This window comes from Stigmatopora argus, chromosome 3 (assembly GCF_051989625.1).
Source record: "Stigmatopora argus isolate UIUO_Sarg chromosome 3, RoL_Sarg_1.0, whole genome shotgun sequence".
Lineage (NCBI taxonomy): Eukaryota > Metazoa > Chordata > Actinopteri > Syngnathiformes > Syngnathidae > Stigmatopora > Stigmatopora argus.
The window spans coordinates 4,943,392-4,958,231 of record NC_135389.1 but is presented as its reverse complement, the minus strand read 5'-3'; the positions used below and the strand labels follow the sequence as shown (position 1 = coordinate 4,958,231).

Sequence of the window (14,840 nt, the reverse complement as noted above, 5' to 3'; positions counted from 1 at the left end):
GTTTCAGGTTACAATTTTTTTATATGCAAATGAATGACTTGAGATACAAAAAAGATCCAAGTTAGGAAATCCCCCAAAAGTAAATGCATTTCCTTGTCCATTCTTTTATTTTGAATTCCCTTTATTAAGCGATTAAAAACTACAAATGCAACGTGGCACATATTTTCACACATACACATACAGGGCACAAAGTAAAAGTCTAAAATGTACTACAAAGTGGACAGCTTTCGGTCCTGGTAGAACGGGCTCTTGCCGCCATCTGGCGGTCAAACACAGGCATTACATCTATAACGGCTGCGCAGGGAGATATTTCACCAGCGCAGGGCACATTTTCATATGCTTTATTTATTTTAAGACATTAATAAATAATTTCATTATAATTGCAATTAATGCTATTAATTTTTATTTTTTTCTTAAATTCATAAAAATGTGAAAATCCACGTAACTCGTAAGCGGAAGCCACTCTTGCTACTAGGAATCAGCACTGAAGTTAAAAAAACATATATTTTTTAATAGGGGTGACCCTACTTTGCGATTTTTTGATTATCGCGGCCATGTCTGGTCTACATTAACCGCGATATTTGAAGGATTACTGTACCCACAACTTCCGAGGCTATTGTAATGGCGATGTTTACATGCAAATTGTCACTTAAATAGTTGCATATACATGGATTTGAAATGAAGAACTTTATAAAGTAAAGGAGTATGTCAGGTTGCCGCAGTGTTTGGCCTTTGGCTGTAAGAACAGAATGGAGGGTTCCTAATTAAAACATTATTTTTCTCCGTTATCGCCAAAAGTTGTGATTTGCATATTTATATCCTTGGACCAACCATCTTTTACAGGAAGGTTTTTTTACTAGGACTTCTATGTTCTTTTAAACTTCCAGACAGTACGGTGATAGTGGATTCCTGTGCCATAATTTGAGGTCTTTGTAGACATCATGCTCCTTTTTCTAATGCTCTGTTAACCGATGAGAAAAATCAAAAACCAAAAAAATAATCAAAAGGTTTTTTTTCAATCTTACAAAACTGTTTTTCTTTTCATTCCGTCATGTGTATTTCCAGTGAAACTGTCAACAAGTCCTTAAATACACTCTTCACTGTTAATGGTTTCTTCTGTAAATGATTCATTTGCTCTAATGTTGTAAACGACATGACGTGAGTTTGATTATGACTGGTGAACAGTGGACACTGTTAATATGGGGGCATATTTCATTGGTTGTGTTTAATCAGTTACTGTAACTACAATGACCTACTGTACTGTTCTCTTACGTGTATTGGCACATTATGTCACAGGACAATAGTACAGTATTCATCTCATAATTATCTTTTAAATTCAGATGTTTTAAATTTGGGTTAGTTTAATATTGAGCTCTTTGACATGTATGTAAGTGTGTTTTGGAAGATATGTCAAGAGAAAGCACCTCAAAAACTAATTTGCAGTTCTGCTTTTTATTGACCTTTCCTTTATTACTGTGGATCAATAGATCACTGTCACCATACACCTCTCAGATGCAAAGTGATGAACTTCCATATAAGATTATGTTATTGGGTTTAAAATGCAATAAAATGCATTCCCCCAATAGGCTTCTCCAAATTGTAGCTTTATAACATCTTGCTCAATGTAAAATGATGAACTTTATTATTATTATTTTTATTATTATTAATATTGAGTGGAATAAAACCATAAATAACCCTACACATCAATACTGTTATTTGTTGTCTTATTTTGGCAAATTGATGCTAATAACAAGGGTTCATTTTATCATTTGATCAAGCTGTGGTATTTTTAAAGATATGTACATTAACTTTACAGGCCCAATTGCAATCAAGTTGGGGCATTGTTAGTAAGAAAAAAGAATGCTGTAAATTGCTATATATATATATATATATATATATACAGACGCTCCCCTACTTACGAACATTCAACTTACGAACAACGGTACATACGAACATGTCTGCAAATTGCGTTTAAGTCCAAAAATGTTCGCAAGTCCAATTTTGTATTTCGCCCCTTTTTCGGAGTAGTACTTCTCTCCGCCGCTAATACCGATGCCTGGCGCTGTGAGAGCTCAGCTCACCCAGCATCTACCTTCTTCTTCGTTGCAATGCGGAAGTGCGTGAATGTATCTCCAGTGTGCAAAGAACCTTTTTCATTTGTATCATTAAATATCTCATGCATCCAATATTCAATATGGTTGGTAAAAAGCTAAAGGCTTCTATTGAGGGAGTTGCAAGGAAGAGGCAAGCCATTTCATTTGAAACGAGTGGCAATAATAACGAAGCTTGATGCGCGTGAGAGTGGTGAGCGTTGCACATTTAGTACCATTTATAAACAGAAAGATCGAGCAGCAGGACCCAAATATTGAACGTTGCACAAAGTTTGCAAATCAATTGAATGATGCCATACAGTGTACCTCATCATTTATGATGAAAAAAAGAAGAAAACTGCAATCGTCATTAGGTCGCTTCTTTTGGCCAGTTTCTAATACATAAATCTCTCTCTCTACAGTACTGTACATATTCTCTCCATTTTATTAAATGTTTTTTTTTCAGTACAAACCAATGCGTGTTACTTATACAAGCCTTAAACATACAAATGCACTTGTATAAACCTTCAATATACTTATATCGGCCTTAAACATAAATTATAATACAAAATATAGCACTGAATCAACTTACAAACAAATTCAACTTATGAACAATCGCTCGGAACCAATTGCGTTCGTAAGTAGGGGAGCGTCTGTATATATATATATATATATATATATATATATATATATATATATATATATGTATATATATATGTATAGATATATGTATATATATGTGTGTGTATATATATATATATGTATATATATATATCAGTGGCGGGCCGTCAGGGCCTTCAAGGCCTTCTCTGCTGGCCTAAGAAATATCTGAATCATATTATATTTTGTCCATCAATACTTATTATTCCAAATGGTCTGTTAGCTTCCTTTCATTGCTTTTCCCCTGGTTGCACTGCTTCCAGATGTGTGTTTTCATATTGAAGCATATAACCAATCACATTTAAGCCATTATTTGTTGCCAGGATCAGAAATCTGCCTCAAAGCCTTCACAATCAGTTCTGCGGGCTCTGCTGCATTAAACAAGACTGTTGCTTTTAACCAATCAGATTTCAAGTTGGCAACCCCACAATGCTTTTTCATTGGCATTGGCATTTTGCTGGCTGTGATACGTCATTGCTTTCACCAACTATTATTGGCTTGCTATAGAGAGTAGGCGGGCCAAAGCCATAGTGAGGCAGCCAGAGATCGCAAACTCCACCCACAATGGCCGACAGAGCAAAATAAATTGATTTTGTTGCAGATTTGCTCACAAAGCTATTTTCCCGACGAACTTTTCCAGAAAAAAAATGGACATCATTAAGAAAGGGCGGTCAACTCCGAAGCTAGCAAGCCTGTTACAGCCGGGAATAGGGTGTGTGCGCCACTTTCAGTGCGCTAACTTAGCTGCACAAGCAAATATATCGTTGTGTTTATTTAAAACCATTTTCAAGACGGACTATGCCGGAAATGTGACAGGACAGGCTCGACTTTCATCATTAGCTTTGATGGCGATAGAAAAGAAGGAAGAAAGAAAGGAGGATGGATATTGTGTACAGTTAAAAAGGATTTTTGGCGAGTATAATATGGCTATATTCCTAAATAATATTTCAATTGTGGGCCCGGTTCTGATATCTGAAAAGCTCCAGTGTTTGTATTTAATCACTAAATGCTGCTAGGAAGTGGATTTTACGCCAGTTTAATTTTTGCCGTTTCGCCATTGACGTCCATTGCTGTCTTTTCCCGGTAAAAATAACCCCTCTGGCCTGGTTGTAATGTCTCAAAAGCTCCAGTATTTGTATTCAATCAATAAATGCTGCTAGGAAGTGGATTTTACCTCATTTTAGTGCATTTTTTGCTGTTTCACGTATGGACGTATATGGACGTATCGGTGTTCATCGCTGTCTTTTTACCGGGGAAATGATACTCCGGGCCCGGTTCTGATGTCTAAAAAGCTCCAGTATTTGTATTTAATCAATAAATGCTGTTTTCGGCTGCATTTTACCCCATTTTCGGGCAATGTTTTGCCCGTACGCCATTGACGTTCATCGCTGATTGATCGCATTGATTTATTGATTGTTTTCTATGTGTCGCAGCTGTATCTGCAGTAGAGGTTTTATAGCCATAAAATAGTTTTTGAGGGTTGGATTGATACGTTGAAGGCGCTACCAGAAAATGCACGGACCGCCACTGATATATATGTTTTTATATATATATATATATGTTTATATATATATATTTATATATATATTTATATATATATATGTTTATATATATATTTATATATATATATATATATATATATATATATATATATATATTTATATATATTTATATATATATATATATATATATATATATATATATATATATATATATATATATCAGTGGGTGGCGGTCGGTGCATTTTCTCGTAGCGCCTTCAACGTATCAATCCAACCCTCAAAAACTATTTTATGGCTATAAAACCTCTACTGCTGCTAGGAAATGGATTTTACCCCATTTTTGTGCATTGATTTATTGATCATTTTTTATGTGTCGCAGCTCTAGCTGCAGTAGAGGTTTTATAGCCATAAAATAGTTTTTGAGGGTTGGATTGATACGTTGAAGGCGCTACCAGAAAATGCACCACCCGCCATATATATATATATATATATATACATATATATATATATATATATATATATATATATATATATATATATATATCAGTGGTGTGCCGTCAGGGCCTTCAAGTCCTTCTCTGCTGGCCTAAGAAATATCTGAATCACAGACTGATGTTAATTATATTTTGTCCATGAATACAGACGCTCCCCTACTTACGAACATTCAATTTACGAACATGTCTGCAAATTGCGTTTAAGTCGAAAAATGTTCGTAAGTCCAATTTTGTATTTTTTTCCGAGTAGTGCTTCTTTCTGCCGCTAATACGCCTGGCGCTGTGAGGGCTCAGCTCACCCAGCATCTACCTTCTTCGTTGCAATGCGGAAGTGCGTGAACGTATCTCCAGTGCGCAAAGAACCTTTTTCATTTGTATCATTAAATATCTCGTGCATCCATTATTGAATATGGTTGGTAAAAAGCGAAAGGCTTCTATTGAGGGAGTTGCAAGGAAGAGGCAAGCCATTTAATTTGAAACTAGTGGCAATGATAACGAAGCTTGATGCGCGTGAGAGTGGTGAGCGTTTCACGGGCATACAACTTGAATCGTTCGACCGTCAGTACAATTTATAAACAGAAAGATCGAGCAGCAGGACCCGAATATTGAACGTTGCACAAAGTTTGCAAATCAATTGAATGGTGCCATACAGTGCTACCGCATCATTTATGATGAAAAAAAGAAGAAAACTGCAATCGTCGTTAGATCGCTTCTTTCGGCCAGTTTCTAATACATAAATCTCTCTCTCTCACTTTCTCTCTCTCTCTCTCTCTACAGTACTGTACATCTTCTCTCCATTTTATTAAACGTTTTTTTCAGTACAAACCAATGTGTGTTACTTATACAAGCCTTAAACATACAAATGCACTTATATAAACCTTCAATATACTTATATAGGCCTTAAACATAAATTATAATACAAAATATAGCACTGAATCAACTTACAAACAAATTCAACTTATGAACAATCGCTCGGAACCTAACTCGTTCGTAAGTCGGGGAGCGTCTGTATATATATATATATATATATATATATATATATATATATATATAAATATATATATATATATAAATATATATATATATATAAATATATATTATATATATATAAATATATTATATATATAGTTGTGGTCAAAAGTTTATATATATATATATATATATATATATATATATATATATGTATGTAAAATAGTAATTATATACTAGTAGTTGAAGCTTTCCTCTTCATATCAAAACGCCAGCGGTTTTGTAGCAATCGAAGCGATTAGGCGAGATGTGGCGGCTGTGGGAGGAAGAGGAGGAGGTGGAGGAGGAGGAGGACGCAGCCTTCGGCAGACACAAGAAGAAGGCTCATCCGCTCGCCTCCCCATTGACGTCAGTCCAGTATCACATGAACCAGCAGCGACCAATCAGCGCGGCGCTGCTGGAGAGAGCTGGCTCATTTACAGCAAGATAGGGGGAAAATACAGAATAAAAGGAAACCGAGCCATTGAGCTTGTAATGAGCACAAAATCCCACAGAGGAAGCGAGGCGCGCAGCAATTGGAGCTTTCTTTCCGTTTCGTCCTTCTCGCCGCGTCTTCGTGCCGCTGGATTATTGCTTTTGGCTCGCTGGCGGCGGACGAAATGGATAAGGCCATGGCCTTAACATATTGAATCGCTCACTCATCGGCGTCGGAGGGGAGTCGAGACGCGTACCGCGGACACATTTCATGGAGCATTGTGCGGGGAGGAAAATGGTGGACTGTTTACAGTGTGTCATAAAAACCTCCCCCCGTTTTGATATCCTGCCATAATCGTGTTCGGAAGACACTTTGGGCTCGGCCTCGTCTCTCTCCAAAAATTAGTCGTGTTCTCTCCCCACTATCGCCGACAGATAGGTATCGGTAGGTACTCCCTCTACCCCCTCTCCCAGCTCGATCAGACTGCTCAAATTTGTTTATATATTCATGTAGGTGTCTCGCGCGGGTTGTCTTCTCGTGTCAAGCGACCCCCTTCTCTCTTGTCCTTTCGGGATTACTAAAATATGGATTTCAACAGCGCCGGCGGTGGCAACGAGCTGCACAATAACCAGTTTTATCAGTGCGAGGAGAGCAAGCCATTACTGGGGGACATGACAGAGGGGAACAATAACGTCAAAGTTGCCACGGGGCCGTGTAAAAGGAGCCTCCAACACTGCAGCAGCAGCGGGATGCGCTACAAACTGCTCCACGAGGGCGACATCCAGGTGTGCGTGGTCAAACACCCACGGACCTTCCTGAGCAAGATCCTCACCTCCAAGTTCCTGCGAAGATGGGAGCCGCATCACCTCACGCTGACAGATAGCAGCCTGACCTCCGCAACGGTGAGCATCCCCATTTCATTCAGTAGTCGCCGAACTATTCCACAAAGGGCCGCAGTGGGTGCGGGTTTTCATTCCAACCCAGAAATAGGACACCTTTTTTTCACCATTCTGCTGTCCTACAAGTGCGATCAGTGGCTTGCAGTCAGGTGCTTCTTGTTTTCTGCAGAAATCTCATTGGTCAAAGTGTCTGTGCTGGATCGGTTGGAACAAAAACCTGCACCCACACAGCGACCCTCCAGGACCGGTTTGGGGACCGCTGATTTAATTCTTCTCGTTATGATTTGCTGTGCCTCGCGTTCCACGGGCGGTGTTGTCGTTTGTCTTTTCTTGTCTGAACGCAGTTGACGAGAGCAAAGATTATGCACAATCTGTTTGACGCAGTAGGCAAGAAAGCAACGTCAGCGTGTGGATAGTAGTGGCGGTGTGTTTGATGGGGACAAATCTTGAGTTTAACACAAGGACTTTTAGCTTTTTAGTTACATACACCTTGCAAGGGGGGCTCAATTGTCTTGGCATGTCGCACAGGTTTGACCCTCAGGCCCTCCTATATTATTTCATTGGCTGCCTGACATTGACAATGATAGGCGTCCAGTTTATTTTGTCACGAATAGTGATATCCCGGGGCGGCCCAGCAGCTGAGTGGTTAGCACGTCGGCCTCACAGTAGGGGACCTGGGTTCTAATCCAGGTTGGTCCACCTGTGTGGAAATTGCCTGTTCTCCCCGGGGCCTGCATGGGTTTTCTCAGCTTATTCCGGTTTCTTCCCCCATTCCAAAGACATGCATGGTAGGCTGATTGGACACTCTAAATTGCCCCTAGGTATGAGTGTGAGCGTGAATGGTTGTTTGTCTCCTTGTGCCCTGCGATTGGCTGGCCACCAATTCAGAGTGTCCCCCGCCTCTGGCCCGAAGTCAGCTGGGATAGGCTCCAGCACCCCCCACGACCTTAGTGAGGATAAGGCGGTTCAGAAAATGAGATGAGATATCAAAATGTTTTCACATTTTATGTGAATATTCTGTAAACGTTGCAAAAATCAAAAACCTCTTGTAACTCGTAGTTACATAGCAATTACATTACAGCGCCTTCTCTGTCTCTTATCTAATTTTCTGAACCGTTTTATACTCATTAGGGTCACGGGGGGTGCTGGAGCCAATCCCAGTTGTCTCCAGGCCAGAGGCGGGGCACACCCTGAATCGGTGGCCAGCCGACCGCAGGGCACAAGGAGAAGGACATCCATGCACACTCGCACCCATACCTAGGGGCGATTTAGAGTGTCCATTCGGCCTACCATGCATGTTTTTGGAATGTGGGAGGAAACCGGAGTACCCGGAGGAAACCCACACAGCCCCAGGGAGAACTCCACCCAGGTGGACCAACACTGGACTTGAACCCAAGACCTCAGAGCTGTGAGGCCAACGCGCTAACTACTTACGCCACTGGGCCGCTTTCCTTCTCTGTTTTTAGCCAAATTATTTATTTTATAACAAGTATTCCTTTGTTTAGTATCCATACATCGTTTTAGTTTTCTATATTTATTTTTTTAAAAGTCAGCTAGAGAGACCACACATCGTTTTATATACAGCAATACCTTGACATACGATGAATTTGAGATATGAGTCAAATTCCGAGCAAATATTTGCCTTGAGTTACAGGACAATTTTTGATATACGAGCATACGAGACAGCGAGGTGGCCGAGGCTGTTTATGAGAACAGCATGGGACTGTCTTTCTTGCCGCAACTCCCTCGTGCAAAGATCCTTTTGAGGATGTTTGTGTGCATCATTTTTGGAATATTTTTAAGGCAAGACAAAAGCGAACAACCTTCGATAGGTTCCTTTTAAAAACTTTGGCTGAAACTCAGGGTGGAGGCGTGGCGAAAAGAAAGGTAAAAACATTTAAAACAAAATTAGAATTAAGTTTAGTGGAAAGTTAGATTGAATTTATTTTTGAGTGTATCGTAATCCAAGTTCATTTAAATTTGTTTATTTAATGTCACGACCACGTTGCCGTGTAAAAAGTCTGTCTCTCTCATACTCTCTTTCTCTCTCTCTCTCTCTCTCTCTCTCCCCTGCCGCACTGCATTTTACTGAATAATGTCTCTTTTTGGTCTCCAACATCATAACCACTAGATAGTTATTAGTTACTCTGTTAGTAGATGGCAAATCACAACAAATAAAAATGTTTTTCGATTCCAATATCCTCATTTTGTTGTTTTTTTCAGAGGGTGGCAACGAATTAATTTGTATTTAGTTCATTTTTATGGGAAAAGTTGATTTGAGATACGAGTAAATCAACACACGAGCTCTGTCGCGGAATGCATTAAGCTCGTATCTCAAGGTATTACTGTACTTTTTTTTTTTCAGCAAGAAAGAAGCCCGACCCAAACCCGAAGTAATGATTGACCTTTTAGGCCCAACCCAAAATTTGGGTCCAGTCGGCTCGGGTTTGGGCTTAAGATCTCACCTCGACTCAACATACATACCATACTACAATCGCATCGAAAACAAAGACTACATGTTGTTGAGTGAATATAGTAAACGTCAAGTTTGTTAACAAAGCAATAAGATATAACAGTAATCCCTCGATTTTCCTGGATAATGTAGGTACTTAAAAAAAAAGTAATCGTCCACAGAAAGCATCAAGAAATTTCCGCCCTTGGTTGTGACTTCTGGTAAAAACATCTTACCTTCAGTTGAAGGTAAAGTCTGAGTATTTGGGCTTTATCTTTCCTTAGCCAAGTAAAATTGATTATGATTTACATTTTAAATTAAACACATTTGGCTAGGGATTAGATAGGATAGGATCCAGCAAACCTATGACCCTCATGAGCAATGTTCCCTCTAAACTGCACGCGTGCGCAATTGCACACTACTCTCGTCTTCTCTGCGCACAGCAAATCATATGGAGCGCACAAAATAAAATCCCATTTTTTATTTTTTTATTTTTTTTATTTTAGCTGTGAGACCGACGTGCGAACCACTCATCCGCCAGGCCGCCCATTCATAGATATTAATCATTACATTTTATTATTACTAAATCATTTATGTGTAGTAGACATACACCTGCTTATGGCAGGTGTGATACTGGTGTGTGCCCATAGCGAGCAATGATGATGTTGCTCACACCGGTACTCAGTGTGCTCAGGGAGGTTGTCATTCTACCCAGACGAACAAAAAATTAGAGGGAACATTGCTCATGAGGCTAAGCGGCTTGAAAGATGAATAAATGTAACTGATAGTGTTGAATGTGTACCTAGTATTGTAAGAAATTCATTCATTTTCCATACTGCTTATTGTCACAAGGGTCGTGGGTATTGTTTTAAATTGAGCTCTTAAATAAAATTGAATAATTGCAGACATTTGTAACATTGGCAAATTCTGCCTATCATTTTCCAAAGAGCCAATATGGTAGTGTCATGAAATGGACGATTTACACACACCCCTACTTAGGATTTGTTATCCTACAATCTTGTGTTAGCACGTTATTTCTGACACTAGTGTACTACCAAGTCATAAATGTTGTGAATGATAACATCACTAACACACACAATTCACAGATGTTAAAAAACAACAACTGATAAATTATGGAAAGCAAGGCACTGATGGTGCCTCACTTTGAAGCAGGCAGCGGGGTATCAATTCACACTTGGTGTGTGTTAGTTTGAATGGTTGTCCATCTCAAAATGGATCTGTTTGTCCAGTTTAGGGTATAGTCTGCCTTCTTGCGCTAACCAGATGGGATAGGCTCCTGCACTACGCAACTGTGACCAGGATAAGTTGTTGATGGATGGATTGGGGGAAAGGACATACACTGCACATTATTGTAGCGGCATAAAATTAATGATAATACTTGAACAGTATGTTACTGTGTTATAAAAAGTACATAGTAACCTTCAATGTGATGACGCTGGTGAGATTAGATGTTCAGACTAAGAGTAAGTCTATATCTGGTAGAAAGGGATTGTGGACAAGTGTCGGACTAGCATTGGATCATCGATGGAATCTTCAGGGGGCGTCGTAGTGGCAACAGGAGGAGCTTCTTTCTGCAAGAAGTTTTCGGCACACGGAACCTGGTGACCGCTGTTTCTTTTTTTGCACAAATATGCTGTTGTACAAGGACATGACATTGCCAAATTCAATGGCTCCGACTATGTTGTCATCAATCTCTTGGACCTGTTGTTGAAAAATGCATCCCATATTAAAGATCTCCTGCAGATATCTTAAAGAAGACCACGTTCTTTTGAGTGGCTAACAAGCAGTGTGTTAACGTCCTCTCGTCTTGCCAGCTCCACTGCCTTATCTACTGCGTCAATACCTGATACAAAATGTAATCCTGATTCATTCTTTCATTCCTCAGAGTGGGGGCCGGGTGTCTTAGTCCACAAAAGAAAACATTTATTTTGATTTATTCGCAGCATACACAACACGCGTGCATCTCCAGAGGGGAATTGCGTTGACCTCCCGTGTGTCTCCCTCTTAACCGCATACATTAACGTGGTTCCTAAAGGCGAATTTTGTACAAAAGAACGCCACAGTGTAGATTCAACTATGCCTCAATGGCGTGCTACGCCTCAAGGAACGTCAATATTTAAGAGGCGTTTTAATGGAGACTAAAAATCCAAACAAAGCTGGGATAGGATCAGTGTAGTCTTTCTCCACATGTGATGTGCGCAATGCGAAATTCACTCGCAACAAAAGAGAAAATGGTAAGATGTTGTCCTTCTCAGCCTTTTATATTATTTGGCGCGTCACTGTACCCTGTCTTCCGCTTGCGAGTTTCAGCGTGGATTTTGACATTTTATGAACTTTTTAAAATAATTAATTTTAAAAAATCGCGATATACTGAAGCCGCTAAATGTTGATTCGTTTGCTGCAATAACTTCTCGCATGATTCTCATCATGTCAAAATTTGGCTGTACAAATACCTTTTAGCTCTCATTATTGTTTTTTTTGTGTTAATTAGACAATCTAGTAAATCCCTAATTATGCACCTAGGCTTGTTGGGTGGCTGACTTTGAGGGAAGATCCCGATTAGATATGCACCATAGCCCAAATGTTAAAAGTAGTAATCGGAAACCATAATGTTCATGTAATAGTGGCTACTAAAATCTGTATCACAATTGACCTTTCCCCAACCTAGGTACGGTTGCGAAGCCGACATGCTTTGTGTTTCCAGGCATATACTGGAGTGTTTTAAGTGATTTATTTTTTAACAATGCAAGGCCTGCATCCTCCAGATTGAAGCAAAACAGTGTACAATATGCAATACAGGGATATATTCAAAATATATTAAAAAAAAGAACTGCATCAACCTATCGAGGCAAAAGCATAGATGTTCAATCAACACAGAGAAAAGCAAAGATTTTGAATACTAAGGTGTCCATTCACAAAATTTTACATGGAAAAATAAAAACTAGGTTCAAGGCGCTTTATTAGGATGCCATGTTTATTGAAAAAGGGGAAGCATCGCTTTTATGTTAGTGTACGCATGGAACGGACTGTGAATGAAGACTTAAAATTAATCTTTATCCAATGCAACAGTTATACTTAGATGTTATAGCGATGGCATCCTAGTAAGATATATAACTTTGTATCAGTAACTCCAACGTTCATATTTAGTTAAATGAATGTACGTGCGTCTACTAAAACATTTTAGACGAGACAACTCGCTAGTTAGTCTCTGGGGTTCTTAATCTTACCTTAAAATAACACCTTTGTATGCTTTTGGGGGGGGCGAGAGATTAAGCTGGAAGAAACGCTGTACATCTCCATTCTTTGATCCACTGAAATCCAGTTATTTTTTTGGATTAGGGGAGGGGAAAGAACAACATTCATACTGATATACTCCTGGGGTACCTCATTTTTGGTGAGATATTCCATAGGCTTATTACATCATCATTTTGGACATCCACAGAATGTTGATCATTTTTTTTCTGTAGTTTTATGGCAGTTGATGATATTAAAAACACCAAATCAAATAATTATACAATCGTACAATGGGGCATCAGAGAGTTTGTTGGACATGCTACCATAGCAATGGTCTGTAGGATGTATGTTTGGTTGATGGTTGTTTAGAACACAGAATTAGCGAAAGGTCATCAAAATTTTATCACTTATGCGGCCCGATTTTATCTCCTTTGGCACAGTCTCAGGTTTGTTTATGGCACCCTGTGGTTGAAAATCTAAGGTGAAGCTGGGGTTATAGTGATTTAAAGCATACCTCATCGGCCTTAAGTTTGAGATGTTAACACTGTTCTTAAAATTTAAATCGTTGTTCCAGTCCACTTTTGTGATTTAGTTTAAGTTTCCTAATTGTTGTTGGTGAGGACACAGTCTTTTTGGTTTAGTAAAAGCTGAGTTCAGTTGGAGAATATGGTATGAAGCATGATTGTGTGTGCGTGTTTTTTTATGTGGGCAGAAAAACAAGACTGACCCATTTTCTGCAGTTGTTCATTTGCTTTCAATAAAGAGGCTAAACACAATATTCTAGGCAAAATGTGTACAATAACAAAGGTAGCTTTTAGAGACTCAGCACAGCCGCCAACATTTCCCAGAGTATGAAATGATGTGAATTTCTCAGCATAAGTCGTGGTGACATAGCATTCAGAAAGCAAGGAGGCTTCCAAAACATCTCAAATTTTCATCTTTCCAATTACTACAACTAGCTAACAAAGCAATTAAACAGTGCTTTTGTGCACAAGCTGGGTATGCGAAAAGCTTGTCAAATATGCCATCAAAAACCAAATGTGCATCATATTTACGTAAGAAGAGTGATAGAACGAGCACACTTCCTGTGTTGCGAGTGGCTCACAAAAGGCTTGAGATGAAAGGAAACTGGGTGCGGCACATGCATGAGGGGTTCATTGTAGAAATATTACCCTGGCCTTTCACCAAGGCATCAGATTTTTGTGCAAGATTATTACATAAAACATATTGATAATAGTGTTTTACTTAAGTATAGTTGGGTGGCTTTAAATGAAATTTTGCATCATTTCATCTTACATTTGAAAAAAACCCTGTATTTTTAGTTAGTGGAGTGAGTGTAAATTGTCCTTAGACGAGTATATTAATAGAACTGTTTTTTGTCTTAGCCGCTCTCGCTCTATACCAGGGGTCGGGAACCTTTTTGACACAGAGAGCCATAAACAATTCCTATTTTCAAATTTTATTTCTTTGAGAGCCATACTCAGAATTTAATTTTAAAAATGTGAAAATGAGATGTGACTTTTTTGGGGTCATTTTACCACTTTTAAAGTACTAAATGAATTCTTCAGCACTGTTGCGCAGTTGCTAACCAATGAAAATATGCGTGCAGAAAAGTCTGATAAAAATATAATTTAAAAAAAGATGATTAAAGTTAGAGGTACTGTCAGCGCCATAGTGCCGACGTGACACTCCTATTGGTGCATTCAGGACTCGGCTCTGTCACCAGCGGTTTAAATACATATTTTACCTCACAGGTTAGCGAAGAGCCACATGCACCCATCAGAAGAGCCACATATGGCTCCCGAGCCATAGGTTCCCTACCCCTGCTCTATACCATATTTATTCGAGTATAACGCGCAAAAAACTGCCCTCCACCGGTAAAAAAGTCCCCTCCACGGCTGTTATTATGGGAGACGTAAAACCTGTCTTTGTCCGCCAGATGGCGTGAGAGAACCCGTTCTACCTGGGCCCAAAGAAGGTAACTTTATATCCCCCTCTCAGAGGAGATAATCTACCTTCAATTACAAAAGCCACCCCTCTCCAA

At 39.2% G+C, this 14,840-nt stretch overlaps 1 protein-coding gene and 1 long non-coding RNA gene across 4 annotated transcripts in view; one reads left to right on the top strand and one right to left on the bottom strand.

Annotated features, from left to right (window-relative positions):
• LOC144071041 (uncharacterized) overlaps positions 1 to 7,405 on the bottom strand; it is a 33,501-nt gene extending 26,096 nt beyond the window's left edge. The window contains exon 1 of the long non-coding RNA XR_013299529.1: positions 7,023 to 7,405. This is a non-coding gene — a long non-coding RNA (uncharacterized LOC144071041). The remainder of the gene's footprint in view (positions 1 to 7,022) is intronic.
• Positions 6,110 to 14,840, top strand: part of cmip (c-Maf inducing protein) — a 69,336-nt gene continuing 60,605 nt past the window's right edge. Inside the window, exons 1-2 of one of the 3 annotated variants that reach the window (XM_077595728.1) lie at positions 6,110 to 6,634; positions 6,789 to 7,092. In XM_077595728.1, the coding sequence (XP_077451854.1) occupies positions 6,862 to 7,092 (231 nt within the window). In that variant the 5' untranslated portion in view covers positions 6,110 to 6,634; positions 6,789 to 6,861. Of the gene's footprint in view, positions 7,093 to 14,840 lie in introns of all 3 variants that reach the window. The other 2 variants (XM_077595726.1, XM_077595727.1) reach the window with 2 other exon arrangements.